Source organism: Phycodurus eques, chromosome 17 (assembly GCF_024500275.1).
Source record: "Phycodurus eques isolate BA_2022a chromosome 17, UOR_Pequ_1.1, whole genome shotgun sequence".
In the NCBI taxonomy this organism is placed as follows: domain Eukaryota; kingdom Metazoa; phylum Chordata; class Actinopteri; order Syngnathiformes; family Syngnathidae; genus Phycodurus; species Phycodurus eques.
In genome coordinates, this window is record NC_084541.1 from 21,407,615 (window position 1) to 21,432,047 (window position 24,433).

At 51.5% G+C, this 24,433-nt stretch overlaps 2 protein-coding genes across 8 annotated transcripts; both read left to right on the plus strand.

The window, feature by feature from the left end:
* The first annotated feature begins 49 nt into the window (after positions 1–49).
* Positions 50–6,609, plus strand: LOC133415571 (EH domain-binding protein 1-like). Its single transcript, XM_061701692.1, has 8 exons — positions 50–1,029; positions 2,259–2,316; positions 3,461–3,556; positions 3,631–3,684; positions 4,018–4,196; positions 4,880–4,984; positions 5,566–5,682; positions 6,380–6,609. Exons 1-8 carry the CDS (start codon positions 926–928, stop codon positions 6,495–6,497), a joined length of 831 nt encoding a protein of 276 aa, XP_061557676.1. The 5' UTR covers positions 50–925; the 3' UTR covers positions 6,498–6,609.
* Positions 6,610–7,242: 633 nt separating this feature from the next.
* Positions 7,243–22,623, plus strand: LOC133415570 (trichohyalin-like). Of its 7 annotated transcripts, none has more exons than XM_061701685.1 (19): positions 7,243–7,328; positions 8,976–9,135; positions 9,347–9,595; positions 10,297–11,688; positions 12,710–12,901; positions 13,538–14,677; positions 15,263–15,532; positions 16,813–16,924; positions 16,981–17,141; positions 17,224–17,272; positions 18,595–18,841; positions 20,387–20,412; positions 20,480–20,528; positions 20,648–20,682; positions 21,168–21,279; positions 21,382–21,481; positions 21,561–21,634; positions 21,709–21,823; positions 22,185–22,623. In XM_061701685.1, exons 2-19 carry the CDS (start codon positions 9,020–9,022, stop codon positions 22,270–22,272), a joined length of 4,527 nt encoding a protein of 1,508 aa, XP_061557669.1. In that variant the 5' UTR covers positions 7,243–7,328; positions 8,976–9,019; the 3' UTR covers positions 22,273–22,623. The 7 variants fall into 7 exon arrangements, with proteins under 7 accessions (XP_061557669.1, XP_061557671.1, XP_061557670.1 ...); XM_061701687.1 differs by having other exon boundaries at positions 16,993–17,141; XM_061701686.1 differs by having other exon boundaries at positions 15,266–15,532.
* The last annotated feature ends 1,810 nt before the right edge of the window (positions 22,624–24,433 follow it).

Here is a 24,433-nt window from a genome sequence, read left to right on the forward strand (position 1 = left end):
ATTTACTTCCCAAATCACTTCTAATGGTTATTAGCCCTCACATGGTCTGCTATCCTTGTGAAAAAAGCAAGTCAGCAAATCTCACTACCTCAAATGTCTGAGAAATGTTGTCGAAATCTGCCTCTTCCTCACTCTGCGGGAGCTGTGCGGTGTTATGTCGCCTCAAGATTGAAAGTTTGGATATTTTTAGATAAGTTTGGACACCTTTCACTAAGCTTGTTTTGTTTAAAAAAGGATCACTGGAATGCTTCCGTGCAGAAAGAACTGCGAAACCCCGAAGGTAATTTGCCTGCAGATTCGTGCTCGTGCTTTTTTTGTATTGCATCACTCGTAGACCTTGACTGGCGACCAGTCTTGGTGTATGCTGCCAGACAAGTCTGCTCGAACGCATTGGAAACGGACGCTTGCGTTACCTGCTGCCTCCACAAGAGGCCGCCAAATGCAAGCGGAAACAACCTGCGCCTTCGTCCGTCAACTGAAACAACAAATAAACAATCTGGAACTTGGTTTTCGCACGTTGACGTCACCCAGTTTGCTCTGGCGGGCGGGGTCAGGAGTTTTGAGTGACATGGCAAAAAAATGAAGTTGGCTTCGTCGTGTGTTGGAGCCCCCGAGTGACGACCCGCCTCTCCACGCGGCTGTTCTTGTCAATCATCCTAAAAATAACCTCCTACTGTCGCCCGGCGTGAACGTCAGCGTGGAAACTCCGAGCCGCCTTCACGCAGACGAGCGAGTGGCAGGATCAAAGTGTGGCGCGGACGTGGACATTAAACGCTCGCGAGCGCTTGGTTGACGTATGTGCGCGTGCGTGTGAAAGTCCACGCCACTCGAAAGAGAGGACGCACGCGGGCACGCGCCTCGCCTTCCCCTGCGTGGGACTTCCCGAGCAAAGTGTGAACGACTCGGACCTTGTTCGGTGTCCGCGATGACGTCAGTGTGGAAGAGACTTCAGCGTGTTGGCAAAAAAGCTTCCAAGTTTCAGTTTGTTGCTTCCTACCAGGAATTGCTGCTCGAATGCAAAGAAAAATGGTGAGTGGGCACACAATATCTTTATGATTGTGATGAGTTGATGGTGTTTGTCGTACTTCGCGTGTTTCTTTGGTTCCTCCGGAAAGGAGGGCGCGCGCCCGCGTCGGCTGTCAGTTCAGGGAAGTGAACCCCCGTTTATCGCGGTAATACGTTTCTCACCCAACAGCGAAATGCGAAAAGCGAAAAAAAGAAAAAAAGCCTTTTTAAAAAGTTTGACCTCGTGCTTTCAATGGTAAATGGAGTGCACTTGTAAAGCTCAAGTCAACCCCCCAAAGCGCAGCTGCCATGGCTCACTGGGAGCAATTCACAGTTGAGTGTCTTGCCCAAGGGCACTTCAACAGCGGGCAGTCAGAACCGGCGGCTGACCCGCTCTCCCGGCTGAGCTACAGCCGCTTTAACACAATTGGGTTCATGAAAACACACAATCGAGAATTCCTGTTCTCACTCTTGCTGTCATCGTACAACATCGCTTTGAAGAAACAAAAAGAAGACTGGCCCGTGCAGTTCTACAGCTAAGAGGCACAACGTGCTTGCTTCAAGCTGTTCATTTGACATTTTGACTGTAAAAATAAATATATAAAATTAAAATTATAAACACATTTAAACACCAAAAATGGTCACCCAAACTGTATACTTTCGTAGAGAAGAACGTCTGCCAGTTTAATGCTGACATATAATGCAAAACGCCTGAAACAGGCTAACCTGAAGTGTTGAGAGAACTTTCAACCTTCGAACAGCTGTAACTTGAACACACGGAGCAGCAACACATACAAATATATGAAAACCTTTGGTTTGCGGGTCAACAAACTACACAACCGTGAACCACAAAAGTGCGACTTTTGCAACAACGTTGTGGTCTCATGAATGTTAGCGTCTACGTCGTCGAGCCACACACAACAACAGTCAAGTGACGTTCGTGTTGTGTTTGCTTGTGTGTTCGCGCCACGGCAACAGTGGCGCGAGTGTGCGGGTGTTCTTCCCATGCGCCTCAACGTGCACGCTCGGCGGTCACATGACTGCTCTTTCACTTCCTCTTTCACTTCCTCTATGCCGGCGGACGATACAACACACACGCAAGCCTGTCAGCCGTCCTCATGACCGTCATGAGTTTGTGCCCGAAAGATGGTTCTTGAAAGTGTACACACAACATGTGTCCAATATACACACACCAAACTCTGTGTGTGTGTGTGTGTGTGTGTGTGTGTGCGCGTGCGTGCGTGCGTGCGCAGGCAGCCCGACAAGTTGCGTGTGGTTTGGACGAGGAGGAACCGGCGCATGTGCTCCAAGGTGACGCAACTCTCACACGCAAGTTCCAGGACTGCCGTCACAAAGGAAATCGTTCGAGTCCAAGCGAAACGTTTGCCCTCAAAAGTCCTCGCGAGCCGCCGCGAAGTCTTGAGGCCGATGTCGTTCGTGGCGCCGGTCGGTCCCGGGACCTCCTCGACCTTTTTTCCACCCACCAGGCCCCGACGGATTCGGATTTTCTGAAGCCGAGTCCGATATTTGTCAGAATACAATTCCGATAACCGATTATTCCTCTGAACATAAAACCCATAAAACGCCATACGATGAATAAAATAACGTCTTTTTGGTTAAAGCTTTCAACGATAAAGCTGTGAATTACAAGCACAACATTTGAGTATTTGTTTAACTTTACAACAGAGAGGAATTTTCAATTACAAAGATGTAAAGAGGCATTAATTGATGACTTTATCTTGAAATGTTTCCGTTACATCAGTAACGAGCAAAATTCCTGGCGAAACATTATTCATTCTATGCACGCCACCCTTTAACGTTAAATCGCATTTTTTCTGTTGGATTTTTTTCTTTGCGTCTTTCTAAGCGACGACTTGAAAATAGAAACCGACGCACAAGCAACTTGCACGTGACGTGAGGCAAAACCGGATGAAGTACTTCCTTCCTTCCGGTCCGGTTGACCGGCGGCGGGACGAAGCACCTGTAGAAATAGTCAAAGTCCACGATGTCTTCAAGACCTACTAAAGATGACCACATGCCATGTTTAGGCTTTGCTCGTCTTTTCATATATCATATATATATCGATAAGTAAATGATATGCATGTGTTTAACTTTTGCCATAAAGAAAACAGTATTCTTGCAAGTTCGGGTTCAATCGTGTCACCGGTCCCGTAGTTGTTGTCGCCGCACACGCGGAAAGTCCACCGGTTTGGTCACGTGACGTTCCGCGTAACACCCATTTGGATTTTTGGGAAGGAAACGGAACCTTTTGGGGAATATCTAGCAGTGCAACCTCAAGCGCAACCAGTTTTTGTCCTGTTGTCAGTTGGAGTCAATCGTGATCTTTCCAGCGCCCGGCCGGGAGTACACTGCCGTCTATTGTTTACAAACAATACAAAAAGGGTGGAGACTCACACAAAGCCAAGAAAGACAAGAGTTGTGTGTGTGTGTGTAGTTGCACAGTTGGCAGCCTGGAATCAAGAACCCGTACAGAGGGACGGTTCTCTGGCCCGTCCCGGAGAACGTGGACATCTCGGTGACGCTCTTCAAGGTAGCGGCCTCGCTCCAAAGTCCGTCGTTGTCGTGGTCGTCGCGGTGACGTGTTTTGCGTTGCTGCGTCTCCAGGAAGCGGGAGCTGACGCGTTCGAGGACAAAGAGTGGACCTTCGTCCTTGAGGGTGTGAGTACCGCATGCCCCGCTCGTTGTGGCCACGCCTTCGACAGCGAGTACAGGGCGGCCGTTGGTTTCGTTCCTTTGACTCCTCTCCCGACCGTCCCTCTGCACGCCACTGGACCAGGACAATCCTTCAAATGTTCCCGTGACTGTTCTGCCGACTGTTCCTCTGCACGCCGCTCGACCTGCATACTTCTTCAGCTGTTCCTCTGACCGTAGCGCCGACTCTTCCTGTGACTGTGGTCCTCTTTCCCCTGTTCCTCTGACTGTTCCTCTGCATGCCAGTTGACTGGATCATTCCCATGGCTGTTCCTGTGACTGCACTGTTCGATCCCGCAGGAGTGCAAAGGCCACCGTAAGGTTCTCGGGTCCGCCGCCATCAACTTGAAGAATTACGCCAGCGCGACGCCGACGCAGACGGACGTCAGGCTGTCGCTCAAGCCGCTGTCCGTCAAAGTGGTGGAGGCGGAGCTCAAACTGTCGCTGTCCTGCATCTTTGTGCGTGAGGGAAAAGCCACGTGAGTCGCAAAGCTTAGCTTAGCTAATGTTAGCTTTTTTTAGCGACACTCAAATGAGTTGACTGCGCCTAAAATAAGCTCGCACCTGTCGAATCTCACTACCTTCGAAGGCTTTGCACATACGTGAAGAATTTTCTTAAAATTATAATTATTATTATTTTTTTTTAAATCTGCGACAGACCCCACCCATGAAGATAAAAAAAAAAAAAAAAAAAAAAAAAATCAACCATTTAACAGTTTTGGTCGTACTGCGTGGTGGGCTCCGATAAGCTCAACGCAGAACAGACCGGACTTGGTATTTCGGGTATGTGAACGGTGTTATTTTCCCGGAATGCTTTTATTTGGAAGTCTGAATTTTACAGGCGAGCTGACATTTTCCCGAGTGTTGCCGTGTTGTAGAATGGCGACGTTGTCAAAAAGACTCTTGTGCGGTCTGGAGAAGCTACTTTAATACAAAATACGACATCGGGATTTTGCTCGTAAATATTGAAAACGTGTAATATTTAAGATTGTCGGCCCGACCACTTTGGGACCGACGGATTGTCTGGCGTTCGTCGCTCCGGGTTAGGAAGGGAAAAATCGGGACAAAAACCGCCGTTATCTTTGCGCGTACCAGGCCTCAGGTGACGCTTAGCCTGGCTAATGTCGTGGTGCCAAGCTATGCTAACGTCAGCTCTGTTTAGCGACGAAGACATGCAGAGCCTCGCCAGCCTGACTGAGCGTCAAACCCGACGTGGCCGACGTGGACGACTTCAGCGAGAGCGACGAAGACGGCGACGGCGCGGCAGGTAAACGCCGGCGTCAAAGCGCTCTCAGCCATGCCTGTTCCTGTTTCCCTACGCTCACGTCCCGCCTCTTTCTCCGCTGCGGCCAATGCAGTCTTTCCGCGCCCTCTTACGCGGCCCAATCGGCCCGCCCCTCCGCCGCCTGAGCCCGGGAACGCGCCAGGTAGCTTCCTGCTCTCGCTGCACAACTTCCTGTGACTGTTCCGCTGACTGTTCCTTTGAGTGTCGCTCAGCCACAGCACGCATTCAGCTGTTCCTCTCACTGTGTTCCTTTGAATGTTCCTCAGCCACTCCACGTCGCATTCCTTTGGCTGTTCCGCCGACCGTTCCTCTAACCCTTCCTCAGTTTTTGGAATGCTCCTCTGACTTTTCCGCTAACAGTTTCTCTGACACTGTTCCTTTGTTGTGTTGAATGTTCCTCTGACTGTTTCGCTAACCGGTCCCCCTGCCTGATATTCTGACTGTTCCGGCGCACGCCACTCAGCCAGAACATTCCCGTGCCTGTCGACTGACGTGCCGTCCAGACCTCTTCATCCTAATGTCCATCTTCGCTCTTGTTTTTTCCTGATCCGTCCGCCGCGCAGTCATCCGAGAGGACCCCGCCCCGCGCTGCCGCCCCCCCCGGCCCGTCGGCGGGACCTCCTCCCCCGCGCCCCTCCCCCTCATCGCTCCGCCGCTGCCTGCCATCTTCCAGGGAAAAGGTAGCACGGAGGCTGGCGTGCTCACGTTCACGCTCGCTCCGGGGATCGGCGACTCGTTCCCTACTCCCTAAAATCTACGAGGGGATTTTTCGATCGTGGACCTAGACCGCTCCTACAAAGTCCACAAAGAATATACCCCCGTCGTGGTTCGGGAGTCGAGAACGAGTGAAGGATTCCGAACGCAGACCCGTTCATCGTTCCCTACTCCCCAACGTCTACGAAGGCATTTTTAGATCGGGCTGAAACGATGAAGCGAATACTACTTCATGGCTATATTCCAATTCTGATGTTGTCGAGTCATCAGTCAAATGAAAATTAGTTTTGGAACGTGACTCGTCCGTCATCGCTGATCGTTTTTTCTCCTAGTAGGAGCCTAGAAGGTGACTCGACTCGCTTTGTTGCTGCTTTCTGTGTATCGATTTGCGAGGCAAGACGCATTTGAACGGCGGCTCTTCAGCTTTGGAATCAGGAGAGCCAAGTTGCCGCTCGGCGGCAGGTGAAGAGACAAATTGCGGCACGGCGGGAATTTAGCTTCTGCGAGACCACGGCTGGGAGCTGAAATGTGTCGCCTCGAAACGAGTCGAAGTTCGGGGGCCGGGTTTGCCTGCCTTACAAATATTGGGGCGATTTCTTTTGTAAATAAGGGTTTTTCTACAAATCCTTCTCTTCCTCCTCTTTTCGCCGTTGTCGCCCTCAGCTCCCGCGTCGTACGAGCGGCGCCCCCCGGCGGCGCAAATGTCAGCCGTCGTCAGCGGCGCGTCAGGTGGGTATCGCGGCGGCGTGCTTTCCGCCAGCTTCCGTCTTTTGGACGGTAGCCGTTTGTTTGCTTCCTCCAGGTGGCGCTCAAGTTTTCAAAGCTCAGGAGGTGAAGTCGGCGGGCCGCCCGTCGTCCCCCTCGCCCTTCGCCGCCGACGCGTAACGTTGTGCCGGGCTGCTACCGAACCCAACATTTAGCGCGGGGGGGGGGGGGGGATATATTCCGGCACTAGAGGAAAATCTGTGATGGAGAGAACTTTTTTTTTTTTTTTGTGTAGAATTTTGTCATATTCGTGTCCCCTCAAGAGGAAATCGAACTCCCACTCCGATGTATACTTTTGCGTGGGCGCCATTCATAGAAGCAAAGAGCGCAACGCGTGCTGCGGCGGGAGGGACGATGCCTTGCTCAAGGGCACCTCCGAGCATTTTTACATTTGCATCTGTTGTGGGACTCGAATGTTTCTGCCCCAGATCTAGTTTTCTCATCCTGCAGTACAAATTTAAACTTAATTAAAAAGAATAAAATCTTCAGAAGGAGTACGAAAATGGCAAATATGCTCGTGCTCAGGGCAAAGGTCTAATATAGAAAAAAAGGCTTTGGTGCCAAGCAACTGTGTTGAAGTGAGCGGAGGAGCTTCATTGAGACGAGCCATAGCCTTGTCTAATAGAAAAAGAAAGTGCCGCGCTGCCTTCTTGTGGCATCTTTCGGCGAGTCGCGTGAAAATGAAGTCGTGATGTTTGCAAAATGTTTTTGACTCTGCCGCCAGCCCCGCCCCTCGCCGGCGACGTGACCGCCGTGCCGCTGCTGAGCCGCCCGGACCCGGACGCCCTCCGCGAGTCCGCCGCCCCTGCGCTTCGGCCCCCTCCCTCCACCGGCAGCCCGCCCGCAGGTACGCCCGGCCGCCGATCGCCAATCAAATCGAGTTGTCAGTTTTTTAAGCAAAATTAATGAGAGGGCGTTTCTCGGGGATCGTCCAAATGTTTGTTTCCTAACCTTTTATTGAGCCAAAACACAATGCAAAGACAAACACCTTTCAAGTCCTCTTTCCCCGATGAAATAATTGGAAATGCTATTCATTTGGTCGAGTCTACCGAAAAAAGAATAATGCTCGTAAGAAAAATAACACTAATTAATTGTACTTCATGAAAACACAGTGGTGACATCATTAAGTAGAATGTAACGAACTCGTTTTTGCCACATTTTTTTTCTCCAATTTCGCGGACATTGTGCCGCTCCTTCTGGTCTGTGCGCCTTGGCCACCTGGGGGCAGTATAATACAGGCATACGGAAATACATGCGGACGGTCACAACTCCTGAGTAAGCAACTGTAATTTAGTCGTTCTTCGCAGAGGAAAAAGATGATGTGCCTGCGAGTGTTGTTCAGTGTCCGTTGCTTAAAGCGGCGGTCGCCGACCTTTTTTCCGCCACAGCCGGTTCACGGAAGTGCATGTTTTTCATGAAGCGGCAACCCTCCGTCGCCGCGAGGGGCGGGGTCATTCCAGCATGAGGTTCCCGATGTGAAGCAAATTGTCGCGGAGGGTTGCGACGGTGTCCCGCCTGGAAGCTAATCATCGACGGGACGGGGTTGAGGGTGCCCCGCCTCCCGTGCCACAACAACCAAAATTTCATTTGCTTTTTTTTTTTTTTTTTTTCTTTTCTTCTCACTCTCTCTCCAAGCTATCGGTACGACTGGGTACCAAATAGCCCGCGGCCCGGTGGCCGGGGACCCCTGTCTTTAAGGGGTTCTACCACCGTGACACCAATGCTACACATTAGCCCGTCTTTGGCATTTCCCATGTGTTACCATTAAGCTAACAGACTTTCCTAAGGCAAAGTTATGTAGTAATAAAAAAAAAAAAAAAAGTAATACTTTTCACATAAAAAGCAACTTGTTTTTCAACAACTTTCACTTGGTTCAACCTAATTTGTCCTTTCAAAAAAGGAGATGATTTGTTTTACTTCGATATGATCCGGTTTTCATGTGAAGCCTTATTGTCAATATTTTCCACATTTGGCATTAGGTCAACATGGTATCATGTTTTCCACATGCTGTACACATGTGATGCAACAAACACATTTTTTCACGATGTATTTACATTTCATCACACTTATTATTTGTGTCAACAACAAATACGTGGCTGACTCCAAAATAACGATCTATGGTTTGAATCCACTTTTTTTTTTTTTTGACGAAATATCCAAACAAAATGTAATCGAATGCAATTAGCTATATTACTTTGAGAACGTCATTAAAATAATTCAACTAGTTCCTTGCTACATTATCAACAATTGTAACCAACTACGTTTCTACGCAAGTCATCTTCTCAACGGATTGTAAGTCAAGGTACCACTGTACGCGACATGAAATCGGATTGTTTTGGTCAAGATTGCGCTCAAATATATTTTCACCAACTATTCCTGATATAAGTTCCCTGTTAAGAGTAAATTCTTCTTTTATTCGCATGGAAAGTTTCCAAGTATAAACATTCACGGAATTTGGCAACTCTCGTCAGTTTTTAATTTTGTGCACACGCAGGCGCCACGGACAAAGAGGCGGCGGCAACTTCTGTTGCCACGGCGATGACGCCAAGCAGAAGCCGGGATACCGCGGCCGCCGATGACATCGCCGCATTCGGACGGGCGCTCGCAGCGCAGGATTCCGAGGCGGCCGACCGGGAAGAGCGAGGAAGGGGCAGGTGGGGCCGCGCTCGCGTGCACTCGGCACACTCGTACCAAAAGTGTGCGAGCTCCCCGCTGGCTCTGGGCTCAGCATCCAAGCTAACAGGCGCTAGCCCCGCTTTTGAGCCGGACGTTCCACCTGCATCTCCCGTCGGGCCCGCCTTCCTTCGGCCAAACAAAAGTGGCCCGGCTCAAACCCTGATCTCCGCTTTTTCCCGTGTCCCCCAGTCCCGGCAAATTGCAATCCGAGGTGATCGTAGCCCCGCCTCCTCCGTGGCCATTCGCCGCCCCCCAGCGCCCGTCCACCAGCGTCCTAGCGGCTTTCATCACCCCCAAGCGAACCCGTCTCCACGGCGACGAGGATGCTGACGATCTCCGTCGCCGTGCGGATGCGGGAGGAGAACCGCCGCGCGATGTCGTCCGCGAGGCGCCCGGCAGCCAATCGGGAGGCTGCGTTGCGGAGCGGGACTCGGGCGGGTGAGTTTGAGAGAGGAGGACAGAAAGGAGAAGAGCCAAGAGGAATGGAAGAAGGGGAGGAAGAGTAAGGGTAGTGCAAGGAGGAGGAAGGAGCAGAGGAAAGGGAGGAGAGAAGAATTTGAAAAGGAAGAGGGGATAAAGGAGCGGAGGGAGGAATGCAAAAGGAAGGAAGAAGAGGAGGCGAGAGGGGGAACGAAAGGGTAAAAGAAGAGGAGAGTAAGGAGAGGGGGCACAAAAGAATGGAGAGGAGGAAGAGCAGAAAGAAAAGAGAGGAGGGGTGGACGAATGAAAGATGGAGAGGCAGTAGAGAGGGAGAAAAGGGATACAAAGATTGAGAGAGGAGGAAGAAAAAGTTTCAATAGAACAGAAAGAGGAGGAGCCGAGAGTCAAACAAGGAGATACAGGCAAAGATTGAGGGAGGAGAAAATGAAAAGATAGGAAGGGAAAGACGAGAAAGGGGAGGAGGAACAAAAGAGAGCGGGGGAAAAGGAAATGAAGCGGGGACAGGAACAAGCTGGAAAAAGTAGGGGAGCAGAAAAGAAGAAAGAGGAGGAGATTGATAGATGCAAAGGGAGAGGAGGAAGAAGGGAAGACAGTGGACGAGCGGGAGGAGGAAAGGAAGGGAAAAGTAGGAAGAGGAAATGAGACGGAAGTAGGGAGAGAAAGAGGCGATTGAGCTGCGTTCTCTTTCTCCTCTGCAGCCTCTCTGCTCTGGAGGAGGAACAGGAGGAGGAGGAGGAGGAGGAGAGGAGGAGTAGGCGGCGGCGGTGGCAACACGAGGAAGAGAAGAGGAGGCTGCTGGCGGAGGAGAAGCGGCGACTCTTCCAGGAACAGGAGGAGCTGAGGAAGCTGAAGGAGAGGAGGCGCCGCCAGGAGGAGCAGCTCCTCCAGGAGAAAGGAGAGCGCGACCGCCGGCTGCGGCAGGAGGAGGAGGAGGAGGGGAGGAGGCGCCGGGACGCCCGCCAGGAGGAGGCCGGACTCGTGAGGAGGAGGGAGGAGGAGGAGGAGGAAGAGGAAAGGAGCAAGGAGGAGGAGCGCCGGCAGAGGAGGGAGGAGGAGACACGACGGATGCTGCAACGAGAGAAAGAGGAGGAGGCGGAGAGGAGGAGGCGGCGCGGGAGAGAGGAGGAAGCAAAGGAAGAGGAGAGAAAAAGGAGGCAGAAAGAGGGGAAGGAAGAAGAGGAACGGGAGAGGGAGAGAAAGAGGAGGCTCGACGGGGACCGGCTGAGGGAGGAGAATGGCGGAATGGAGAGGACGAAAAAGGAGGAAGAGGCGGCGACAGGGGAAGAAAGACAGAAAAGGGAGGGTGAGCCGAGGAAGAGGAGGTGGGAAGAGGAGGAGCGGAGAGTCGAGGACGAGAGGCAACGATTGAGGGGGGAGCAAGACAGGATGCGGAAGGAGGAGGAGATGGAGAGGAAGAAAAGCGAGGAGGAGGAGAGAAAGAGGAGGTGCGACGAGGAGGAGAGGGTGACGCCAAGATTGAGAGAGGAGAAAGAGACGGTGGAGAAAGAGAGGAGGCACGAGGAGGAGGCGAGGAGGGACGATGGAGAAAGAAAAGAGGATCGGGAGAGGGAGGAGAATGAAAGGATGGCGAGGAAAAAAGGGGGGGAACTGGAGAAGAAGGAAGAGGAGAGAATCGATCAGGAGATGCAGAGATTGAGAGAGGAGAAAGAATGGAGGGAGAAAAGGAAAGCAGAGCTAAAGAGAAGGGAGGAAGAGGAGAGGAGGAAAGAGGAAGAAAGAAAGATGGAGGGCGAAGAGAGAAAGAGGAGGTGTGAAGAGGAGGAGAGCGTCAAGGTGGAAAAGGAGAGACGGCAAAGATCGAGGGAGGAGAATGAGAGGAAGAAAATGGAGGAAGAGAGGAGGAGAAAGAAAGAGGAGGAAGAAGATAGGAGGTGTAGAGAGGAGGAGAGGCTGAAAGTGGAAACGGAGAAAGAGATGACAAGATTGAGGGAAGAGAAAGAGGAGGAGGTGAAGCAGAGGCGTGGCCAGCAGGAGTCGCTCGGTGCTCTCCGGCTCCCCCTGCTGGGCGCCAGCTGCATGACGCCCCCAAGTCTCAGCCAATCAGGAGAGACGCAGGCAGCCGATCAGCGGTGAGTTTGGCCTCAAGGTCACCATTGGTGTGTGTGTGTGTGTGTGCGTGCGCGCGCGCGCGTAAATGATAAACAATACAGAGCGTCGCTGATGGAAAACACAGAAACAGAAGACACTCTGGAAAGTTCTACGAACCTTCTGGGAACTTCTAGAGATGCTCAGTGAGGTTGTACAAATCCTCTGGGATGTTCTAAGGATGCGCTGGAAACCTCTAGAACACGAAAACATTCTAGCCATGTTTTAGAAAGTGCTAGAAACACCCTGGAAAGCTCTAGAAACACTTGAAATTCTAATGACATTCTGGAAGGGTGTAGAAAAAAAAATCTGGAAAGCTCTAGAACCCTCTAGAAAAAAATGGAACGTTTTAGAAGCACTCTGGAAAGACCGAGCCATGCTCCCTGGAAACCTCTAGAAACAATTTGTAGACACACTAAAAAGTTGTAGAAACACTGGAATGTTACAGATACGTACTGGAAAGTTCTAAGGGTGCTCTGGAAAGCTCAAGTAACTCTGGAAAATTCAAGACATGCCCTGGAAAGTTCTAGAAACAGCCTGGAACCTAGAAAGTCCTAGTAGCACTGGAAAGTTTGGAAAGTGCTAGGCACGCTCTCTGGAAAATCCTGAAACACTGGAATGTTGTAAAGATACTCTGGAAAGTGCTAGAAAATGGGGGGTTGTAGAAACCCGTTGGAAAATCGTAGAAAGACCAGATAGTTCTAGATACACACTGAAAGCTCTTGCAACTCTGGAAGATTCGAGTGCTTATTCAGTGCTTTGGGAAGTTCTAGAAAACACTGGAAAGTTGTAGACACACTAAAAGGTCCTGAAAAGTTATCGACTTATTCTACAAAGTTCGAAAAACACAGAAAAGTACTCAAATTCAAGTCCAACTCTGCCCAGGGAACATTAACTTTATGCTTCTTGTCTGTCTCGCTGAGACAAGGACAACCCTTGATGGTACAGACACAACGTTCTGGTTCTAGTTTGTCTCAAGTGGACTTTTCTCCGTTTTCTTCACAGTGGAACTGCTGAGGTGGACGCTCCTGCTAGGCCAATCGTAGCAAAGGCCCCGCCTCTTGGTCCTCCTGCTGTGTCAGTGGTCGAAGACGTGTCCAAGTTAGCAGACGAGAAGACGTCAACCCTTTCAGAAGGGTCGCTGCGGACATCGGCAGCTGAGGAAGAGGAGGAGGATGAAGAGCGTGCGGCACAGGGGTGAGTGCTAGCCCGGTGGGACTTGAAAAAAATATTGTTGGGGACATGAAACCAAACAAAACCGTTAAAATCAGAAAAAGGAAATCCGTCCGCGCACCAAGGGAGGCGGCCGAAGCCGACTGAAGCATCGCGCGCCGTGCGTGGTTCGGCGGCTCGTCGTCATGGGTGCCCGGCGGTCGGCCGCTGTTTTTACGGCACTTCTACATTTTGAAATAGTGTAGCGCCGCCTCTGTCGCCAAAATGTACGTCGGCAATGTATGTAGCGCGCCGGGAACGGTCGTGGAACGGGCCCCCTGGGCGGGCTGGCGGATCAAATGCGCAGGCGGGAGTCGCCGACTGTGATGGTCCAGTCCGGTCAGACGGCCCACAATATACAATATATTTTCACAGCGAAACGCACTAATTTGTCCGTGTTCAAATCAAACAATACCCTGGAAACTAAAAAGGTTTCTCAGCTGGCGCGGTGCATCATGGGCTTTATTGCATCGTCATCACCGTATCATCTAACTTCACGACACAGTGTGATGTCATTGTCATGTGACTACGAGCGGGCATCGGGGATGGGCTCCCACAACTTTCGAAGTGGACCCGAGCGGACCGGCTAACCCTGTCCCTCACGTCTGTTTTGTCCCGTAGTTGCCAGTCGGCAGCGGCTGAACAGAACCCGCCGGGTTCTGAAGGTTCACTTGAGGTCCACGTGGATCACGCGGTGGACCCGTTCCCCTGGACCGCGTCCTCCGCCGAACCGGAGCCCGGACCTTCAGATCGGCCGCAGCTCAGTCTTGTCGCCCGGCTGCGTCTGGTTGCCAAGGAGCGGGAGGAAGAACGAGAGAAGGGGAGTAGCAGGGAAGAAAGGACAGAGGAGGAGCAAGGAAAGCCAAAGAGGAGAGGGGAAGAAAGAAGGGAGGAGGAGGAGGAAGGGACGAAGGAAGAAGAGGAGGCTCGAGAGCTGAAGAGGAGGGGAGAAGGAAGGAGGAAGGAGGAGGAAGAAGAAACACCCAATGGCGGGAAAGATGAGGAGAAGGAAGGAGGTGAAAAACCCAAAATGGAAGAGGAGGAGATGAAGAGTAGGGTGAGGGCAGGAGGACGAGAGGAAGCGAAGCGCAGTAAGGGCGAGGATCTGCAACACGACCGGCAGGTCGTCGGCAGCCGATCGGAGGTTGAGCTGCCACTCGGGGAGGCGGAGCTTTATGACATTGGGTATGAGGAGGAGCAGGATGAAGGTGATGATGATGATGATGATGATGATGAAGAGTATCGGCCAACACACCTCAAACCAGCTGGGATCAAAAACCCTGGTGATCCTTGTCCTGGTAGCCATCCTGGTCATCCTGGTCCTCCTGGTAATTTTACTCGCACTGGTACCCGTGGTTCTCCTAGTCCTTCAAATCCTCCCAGTCCTCCTGGTCATCTTGCTTCTCCTAGTCCTCTGAGTCTTCCTAGTACGCTCAGTCCTCTTGGTGATTTTACTCACGCTTGTACCCATGATCCTCCTGGTCATCATGGTTCTCCTAGTCTTCCTGGTCCTCCTGGTCTTCTCAGTCCTGATTTTTGTCATGCTGGCACCCACGGTCCTTCTGGTCAACTTGGTTCTCCGTGTCCTCCTGGTGATGTCGCTCCTCTCGGTCTCCCTGGTCTTCCTGGTTCTCCCGGTCCGGACTCAGTCGTGGAGGAGGAGGCTGGCGCCGATGCGGAGGAGTTGGAGTTTGAGGCAGGTCACGAGGATCTAGGCTCCATATGGTCGGCCGAGCTCTACGTGGGGGGCCACGCCGGAGGGTGAGTGGGGGCGGCAGCAGGAAGTGAGTGTCGCCGATCGTTCGGGCGAGGGTGGCGGCCTGCACGTGGCCCGGCGTCGTTGAGGTTTTGCACGCGTGTCGCCAGTCATCGTGTTCTGGCCAATGTGAGGTCAAGGGCCCATCTCGCTGGCGGAAACGTCGCTGCGGATCAGTCGCGGTCACTCAGGAGACCAAAACAATTGCTTGCGCTCTCACCGGCGCGATGTCTCGTGGAGAACAATTCGCGCGGAAGTAGCGGAGATGTCTCTTCAGTTTCCCTGGTCCTCAGCACGTCTCCCCAGTCACGATGTCTCCGAGACCTCCTGGAGACTTGAGAAAGTCTCCAAAACAGCAATCCTATTTGTTTTTGTTTTTTCCTAGCTTTTCAAAAGCGTCCATTTGTCTTGCATTCGAGCTCAGTGCTGCCTGCCATGTTGTGGCAGAACGTGGTACTACACTGGTGGCACAACTTGAAATTCACACTTGCATGTCAACATCCATTCAAAAAAGATGATTTAAAAAATCTGCCATATTTCAGCAAAAGATAATGAGCATTTGATGAGCTTCCCAAACCTTCTCCTCGCAGCAGACCGTCTGCCCCACATCATGACCACAACGACCTCGATGTGGCACAAAACGGCGGCGCCCGTGGAGACGGAGATAAGCGCGTTAGCGTCACACGGAGTCTGCGGGAGGAAGAGCGGCTCCTATTGGACAGAATCCAGGTGATGTCACTGGACACGCCCCCCGGCACCAGGAAGCTCCCGGTTCCCGCGCCGGGCGAGATCCAAGATGCGGAGACGGATGGCGGGCGGCGATTGGTCGAGTGCTCACCGGGGCCGTCGGGAGACTGCGTGTAAGTCACCGCGGTGACGTCGTGACGCGCGCGCGCGCACGCACAAAACGGTTGGGACGGCAAGCAGCGCAAACATCAAAATGGCGGCTGAGTGAAAGGATAAGGATGAAGAAGAGGATGATGATGTTAACGATGATGAGAATGAAGGTGATGATAATGATGATGAGCTAAATATGGTCGATAAATTAAAAAAATATGAATAAGTGTGGAGTTTGCATGTTCTCCCCGTGCCTGCGTGGCTTTTCTGCGGGCACTCCGGTTTCCTCCCACATCCCCAAAAACATGCATTCATTGGAGACTCTGAATTGCCCGTAGGCGTGGCTGTGAGTGCGAACGGTCGTTTGTTTGTATGTGCCCTGCGATGGGCCGGCGACCGGTTCGGGGCGTACCCCGCCTCCTGCCCGACGACAGCCGGGATGGGCTCGGCTCCGGCGCGCCCGCGACCCGCGTGAGGAGAAGCGCGACAGAAAACGGATGGATGGATGGATGAATAAGACAGGCTCCAGCTGTGTTCACAAACATTACACTCAAACAAATATGAAGTATTTATTAATGATATAATTCGGCGCAAAGCCTGCCAAATGTGAATGAATCCCAAAAAATCACCATGTATGTAAAATAAGGCCCGCCCCCGAGCTTCACCTGTCAATCAAATAGAGACGGGTAAGTGTGCAGTGTGAGTTTTCAAAATAATATGGACTTGGCGCGTTAGTATGCAAGAGTCTATCGTAAATGTAGATGTTAGCTGAATAAATAGCAACACGGAGTCACGGGTAAGTGTTTTTATGTGGGTGCGCAGAGAGGTATGCATAGCAGAAGGGTTTGGAAGTGATCGAGTTCGTCCGCTGTCGTCGTGTTATCGTTAAGAAACAGTTAATTTTCTCGTGTGTGTAATGTGTGGAACACGCAACTCGGAGCGCTGACCTTTTAAACGATGTCGCCGTGGTCGAGTGAGCTGTTGAGCTCCCGCTAGCTCGTTAGCTCGCGGGCTAGCGAACGTAATAAGCGGTTAACTTTCCCGATTGTGAGCGTAGGCCAGTGGTTCCCAACCGGTGTGCTGTGGCACATTCATTTTCCAAGGGGGGATTCTCGTTTCATCTTCTCGGGCGCCTGTCGATTTACTCGGGCGGCCCCGAGTATGCCGATGATGAGAATAAGGATGATATCAATGAGGATGATGATGCAGATTATGAGGATCAGGGTGCTGCTGATGAACACGATGATGAACATGATGATGACATGATGATGATGATGATGATGATGATCTCAATCCGCGCCAGGTCTGTCGATCAATGCATCGATGGCGCCGCTCGCCTTAGTAACAGCGACGCAGCTTCACAAGCCGGGCTAATCAGAGGGGCGGCTGACAGGCAGGAGGACAACGGCGGCGAGGTAAACGCAAACGCAACGAGTAGGAGGAAAATGCTAACACGCTAACCATGCTACAGTGTGACCGTCAGGGCCCGGCGACCTCCAGCCGGTCGCTGCTGCGGTGGTGTCAGGAGGTCACAGCCGGCTACGCGGGGGTCAAGGTCACCGACTTCGGCGCTTCCTGGAGGAACGGCCTGGCCTTCTGCGCCCTCCTGCATCGCTTCCACCCCGACCTCGTGTACGCGCCGCGCCGCGCACCGCACGCCTGTCGATCGTTCGGCGGCTGTCGGTCATCGAGTGCCCTCTTTTTGTCCCCTCAGAGATTTTGACGAGTTGAAAGCGCACGACATCGAAATGAACAACAAGAAGGTGAGCGGCCTCGCTACTTATCTTCGCTATGTCGTCAGCGTGGAGGACCCGGCCGTTCTGATCGTGTCATTTGTCTCGTTGAGCTCTCGTGTGAGTCGCGGCATGCGGCTTGTGTGGCGCACGTTCTTCTTGCAGAGCGGTCGGTCGTTGGAGAAGCTCCCAGAAGCGGAAGAAAAATTAAGGCAGTCAGGACCCCTAAAAAAAAAAAAAAAAAAAAGAGGTTGTGGTTGATGTCCCCAAAAGTTGAAATGCTCAGAGCAGCGAGGTAGAGCGAAAGAACACGATCGTCTCGATTGCTTTATTTACTGTGGTTTTTAACAACACCGACGAAGAGTAATTAGCAAAGCAACAACACGGACCCGCGCGTGTCGCCCGCGTGTACACAATCATGAAGCCGTGTCACATGAGCAACCCTATTTCTCGACGTGCTGGAACCTGCCGTCCAAAACATTCCAACTTCGACATATTCCAGAAATTCGCGCCTCCCGGGGTATTATTTTTCTCATTCCAGAAATTCCCACATTTTTCATCCAAAAATTCACCCATTCGTTCCCAATGAGACATTCAACAAGGGACTTCCACATAATTCCCGTTCCACGTTCAAAATGGTCAGTTCATTCAGAACGTCTTAAAAACACATTTCCACGTTTAAAAATCGACACATTATGCAACTTGCACATTTTTCACCTCAGCGCCATCGTTTTTCCCACGTTAAAATTCCCACATTTAGACCTACTCTACATGTATTCCGTCCTTCAACATTTCTTGACCGATCGAATCATTCAATATCGTTGCGTATCCGCCCACGGAATTGCGGACGATTCAATGTAATGTGCGGCAATTGTCGAGTCTCGTGCTTCCCTTCCCGGCCTTTTGCTATCGTCGCAAAGTCGGGATTCCCGCTTTCACGGAAGTTAAGAAGAAAGATTTTTGGGGTTTAAAAATAGCCTCTGAAAACATACACACGTCCACTATATTGTGTTTTCCAATGAGCTCGCCGTGGCGTCCGCCGGCCGAAGGCTGAGCTGCGCTGTATTTGTTGACAGAGTAAACGAGTTGGCTTGAAAACAAGGAAGTAACATTTCTTGTCACGTTCCGACTATGTTCCGTCAGGGCAGGAACACGTTAAGGCTTTTGGGACATTTTGTCAGCTGTCTGCGACGCACCCGAAATGGGTCCGCGACCCGCTTTCGGGTCTCGATCCACCAGCTGAGAATCTCCGGTCTAGTCGATTGCGAAACGATTCAACGCAAACGAAACCAGGGTGGGTTCCTAACAAGAAGCCAGGATTGCTTGTTGCCGCACTCTGACCTTCCCGCCAGGCCTTCGCCGCCTTCGAGTCTCTGGGCATCTCGCGCCTTCTGGAGCCGTCCGACATGGTTCTGCTTTCGGTTCCGGACCGCCTCATCGTCGTGACGTACGTCAGCCAGCTGCGGAGTCGCTTCACGCAGCGGGAGCTCGGCGTGCTGCACCTCGAGAGCGACGCCAGCCGCTACGGCCCCGCCCCCGCCCCCGGCGAGCCCGGCGCCGTGCCGTTCCCGCCGCCGAGAGCCAAGAGGCCGCTTAAAGGTTAGATGGAATAAATAGAATATTGATATTCAGGGAACCCCCCCTTCTTGTGGGAGGGGGGGCATACATTTCAGGCCCACTCGCAATAGGAGTTTGGCGCCACCTTGTGGCATCTCGGTGCCAAGGAACTTCAGCGGACCCCTGGAAATAGGGACCAAGCCTAACGACGAATTGCAAACATCTGGTAATAATGGACGCTCCTTATCATTTGCCAGGAAAGAACGATCTAAAAAAAAACGCGAATGAGCGGGTGATAGGTTAAAAAACATCTGCAAATAGGTGAATTTGCGAGTATGCTGCGGTGCACTGTATGTTGAAGTGAGTTGAGGAGTTTCTTTTAGACCAAAGTAGTTCTTTGCCGTTATATTGATCCCTGCCAAGAAACTATCTCGACTTGAGTTGAGGAGTTTCATTTAGAAAAAGTAGTGCTTTCCATCATCTTGACTCCAAGGAACGATGTTGACGTGAGTTGAGGTGTTTACTTCAGACCAACGTAGTGCTTCGCCGCCATCGTGCGGCAATGATAAAGCTCCATACCGTTTAGTTTAATGAAAGTTTGCTAGCTAAATGCTAACATAAACAGGTCATCCCTAAATACATTGTGCAACGGAAGCATGCCGACGAGGCGGAAAATGCAAACGGGACATCGCCTGTTGCCTCACGCGCTTCCGCTGCCGATCGGAGGAGAAGCGTCATCTGCGGGCTTCTGTTGCGCAGTTGATTTTGCTATGTCATCTCAATAAATGGACGGCACGGTGGGCGCGACTGGTTAGCAGTTCTGAGGACGAGGGTTCAAATCCCGGCCCCGCCTGTGCGGAGTTCGCATGTTCTCCCCGCGCCCGCGTGGCTTTTCTCCGGGCGCTCCGCTTTCCTCCCGCATCCCAAAAACATGCGTGCTAGGTCGATCGAAGACTCTAAATTGCCCGTAGGCGCGAACGGTTGTTTGTTTCTGTGTGCCCTGCGATTGGCCGGCGACCGGTTCAGGGTGAACCTCGCCTCTCGCCCGAAGTCAGCTGGGATGGGCTCCGGCAAGCCCGCCACCCGCGTGAGGAAAAGCGCGACAGAAAATGGATGGATGAATGGATCTCAACAAATGAGAAGAGATTTCTTCTCATTTGTTGAGATGTACGTGTACAGCGGGACCCCGCTATTCGCGGGGGTTAGGCCGGAACGCGGCGAGAGCAAATCCGCGGATAATTGACGGTGATTAGAATTATATTGGGGATTTGGGTTTTTTTTTTTGTTTTTTTTTTTAAACCCCCAAATTCTTGAAAAAGTGGGGAGAAACCAACATGAGAATTTTCGGCGTTGGTTCCTCCCCAAAAAGAAAAAACAAAAATGAAAAAAAGAAACATTCATAGGAAAAAAACGTGTGGATAGGTGAATCTGCGCGTGCCGAACCGCAAGTATGCGGGGGTCCGCTGTAATGCGAAACACCATTGACGGGCTAACGGGAATTAGCCTAGATGTTACACTTAAAAACCAAAAGTGCTACTTGTTTTTCTATCTGAATGCCTGACATGAGCGACTTCCTCCTTCTTGCAGAGGAGTCCGCGTTTCCTCTTCCCGAGGTGAGGTCGACGCTCCTCCTCCTCCTCCTCGTTCCTGCGGGAGTCTCATGTTTGCTGTTGTGTTCAGGATGAAGGAGAAAGCGTCAGCGAGTCTGCAGGAAGCCTTCGGGAACTTGGTCAGAACCTCACGTTGCGCGCGCGCGCGCACACACAATACACGTCTTCACCAAGTTTATCGTGCGTGTGTGTGTGTGTGTGTGTGTGTGTGTGTGTGTGTGTGTGTGTGTGTGCGCAGAGTCCCAGCATACGAAAGCAGAAGACAAGGCAACGGTCAGTTTTTTTTTTTCTTCATTTCGAACTTTCACGCTGTCAAGCGATCAGATCATCTTCACCGCGAAGTCACGTGAGCGGATGATGATGATGATGATGATGATGATGATGTCATCAGCGGCTCTGCAACGGTCGCAGCATCCTAATTGGCGGACCTTCCTGTTTGCTTTATTCCTCCACTCTTCCTTCTCGGTTTCTTTCCTTTCCTCCGTTCCCCACTTCGTCCCTTACTTATGTCCTTCCTCCCTTCCCCCTTGTCTCCTATCTTCCTTAATTTCCTTCCCTCCCACTTCATTGCTTTCTTCCTTTTTGTTTCTTGACATTCCTTCCTTCCCCTCTTCCTTCCTTTTCACCCTCTTTCTTTCCTTCCGTCTCAACTGCATTCCTCTTTGACTTCCTTCCTTCCCCTGCGGCTCCATGTGTGTTGCATGTTCATGTGTGTTTGTTGCGTGTTTTTTGTGTTTGCGTGCGGCCGGCATCTTCAGGATACGAGTCAATACGTGCTGAGCGAGCTGGCGGCGTTGGAGGCGGAGCAAAAGCACGTCGACGGCAGGGCGGCGGCGGTGGAGCGGCGGCTCAGGAGCCTCATGGAAACCGGTGGGATACGCAAACGCGGGCGCTCATCAACACACACGAGCGCACACGTTCACGCATGCGACACGGAAAGTCGGAGTTGACGTGTGTGCGCGCGCGTGACAGGAAGCGACCGCGCCGAGGAGGAGCGGCTGATTCAGGAATGGTTCACGCTGGTCAACAAGAAGAACGCGCTGATACGAAGACAAGACCAGCTGGAACTCATGTAGGTCACAGGATGAGGATGAGGATGAGGATGAGGATGAGGATGAGGATGGTGACGATGACGATGACGATGGCGACAGGCAGGAGGAGCGGGACCTGGAGCGGAGGTTCGAGCTGCTGACTCGGGAGCTGCGGGTCACGATGGCCGTCGAAGGTCGGCCGACCGCCGTCGCGCCGCTCGTCTCCCGTCACCCGATCCGTCACGTGACTTGCGTGTGTGCGTTGCAGACCGGCAGAAGTCGCGCGCCCAGTGCGAGCGCGAGCAGCGCCTCCTGCGGGAGTTGCTGTCTCTGGTCGACCGGCGCGACGACGTCATCAGAAACATGGACGCCAAGGAGCGAGGGTGCGTGCGGACAACTTTCAGCGCGTCGCGAGCAGCGTTCATCGTGTTGAGCGAAATGTTCGTCTTCGTCGGCGACCTTTTTTATCTGACGGAAAGGAGACGACGACTACATTTCAAATGCATTTGCAATGTATCACCTTCAAAGGGGAACCGTCCTCCCTTTCGAACGTGAAAATGATCACGGCAGAAGCTGACACTGATCTTTTTTTCTTTGTTTCCGGTGTGGCGGCAATACGCTTCTGCAAAAGACAAACCGCAACGAAATCCAAATTTGCAGTCAAAATGTACACTTGGCCAAACCTCATCGGTGCGCGCGCGTGTGTGTGTGTGTTTGTGTGTGTGTGTGCGTGCGCGCGTGCAGGGCGCTGGAAGAGGACGAGCGTCTGGAGCGCGGCCTGGCGATGAGGAGGCGCAAGTACGACGACAAGGACAAGTGTGTTGTGCAGTAACGCGCGCACACGCACGACTGCTGTGCTTTCCCTGTCACGTCACTGTTTATTCATTTGCGTGTAGATTTTACGCTGGTGTGTGTGTGTGTGTGTTTTAAAAAAATATGTTGACGATGAGCCGGACTCGACATGGCGGCTGTCGTCCGTTAGGAGTGTTAAATTTACGCTTGAATTCAAATGTTTTAAATATCTCAGCGTTATGAAGATTTTCTTTAGCGAGACGAGATTTGACAAACAATGTATGACGTCACCATCCGGCAGGGGGCGGAGCCAAGTGAGCTTCATCAAGATAACTTATTGTAATCAATATTATCGTCTTGACGATAATAAATTATGATGAATAACTCAAAAGGAGGTTTTTTTTTGGTGTGCGTGAATCGGTTGCTAGTAGGCGAGCAGCAGGGGGCGCCACACACAAAAGGTGACAATCTCATGCGCGCATTTACACGTGCTCGCAAAATAGAAGCGCAACAATTCATCGACACCTAATCCGTGATCAAATTAATCGAGTAATGGTTTAGACACCTTTAACTTCGAATTGTCCAAATCCTCAGACGTTCACCCTCTCAATCGTAAATATGACTAATGACATTTATTACAATCATTAAGCACACCGATTGTCTTTGTGTCGAATCAAAATAAGACATTTGCAAACATCTGCTTTTCCATTCAACATTTTGACTTGGATATTTCTGACGTATTATGGACCCAAACCGGTAACGGAATTGTTGCCAATTCAAAAGCAAGGTCAATTCCTTTGTTTTTGTCGTCCACCGAAGACATTTGGGTTTCAGACCAAAAGACGACTACGAGACAAAAGTTCCGAATTCTCTGCGAGCGGTTCGGGGTGCACCCCGCCGCTCGCCCCAAAATAGCCGGGATAGGCTCCGGCGTGAGGGTAAGCAGTACGGAAAATGAACGAACGAACGAGTCGGCGACGCCGTGTTATTCCCGTGTGGACGTGTTCAACAAGTCAGGACGGAGCACCTTTTGTTTGAAGCCACCCACTTTTCAAGTGAGCAAAACTATTGGAACATGTGACTGACGGCTGCTCCGAGTTGCCTTTTAGATTGATTGCTTACACGTGAGAGTGCTCGTTTTTGGCTTTGGATTTCGCCTGTGACAACTGCATTTGCTGTTAAGCAAACAAGAAGACCAGAGCGCTGTCTATGGGAGAAAAGCAAACCATTTTGAAGCTGAGAGGAGAGGGAAAATCGATCAGAGCCGTAGCACAAACCAATACGACAATTTGCAACGTGCCGAAAAAGAGAGAGAGAAACGACCGGCGTACTGAGCAACAGACATCGAGCGGGTCGGCCGAGGGTATCGACAGCAGTTGACGACGGGAACATTAGAGATGCATACGCGCTAATTGGGACAAGGTTCATCGTGCGGCAAGACAACGACCCAAAACACGCTGCCAACACAACAGAGGGCATCGTCGGGAGGAAAAAGCGGAGGGTCTTAGGACTGGCCAAGTCAATCGGCGGACTTTCACCCAATAGAGCATGCGTTTTACCTCCTGAAGAGGAGACTGAAGGGAGAAACCCCCAGAAAGAAACAAGAAATGAAAGAGGCTGCAGGAAGGGCCTGGAAAAGCCTTGCAGATGAAGAACGCGACCGTCTGCTGAAGTCAATGGGTCGCAGGCTCGATGCAGTAAATGCGCCAGCGAATAGGAAATGTTATTCACGGCGGTCATTTCATCATGTCTGTTCCCGAGTCGTTGAACACGTCTCCGTGGAAATAAGATGGCATAAAAGCTGGAATTGGGAACTTTAGTCTCCTATTCATCTTTTGCTCCGAAACCCAAATGTCTTCAGCGGACGACAAAAACGAAGGAATTGACCTTGCTGTGCCAATGCTTTTGGAGGGGACTGTACATTTGGGCATTTTTGACAGTCAATTTGGAATAAGGTTCCGTTTTTGAATAAAGGGATGAAAATGTCAAATGTTTTTTTGTTTTGTTTTCCCCCATCGAGAGATTATTCAAATAATTGTTAGTTGCAGCCCCTAAAATCAAACACGCACACTCAGGGTCACCCCGAACACCGCAGTGAGCGAGTGACAAGACAATGCTTCGTTTGAATTGAAATATTTTGTTAAAAAGCTGTGGTGCGTGCGTGCGAAAGACGAAAGTAAAAGTCTCGTGACGGCGAGGGG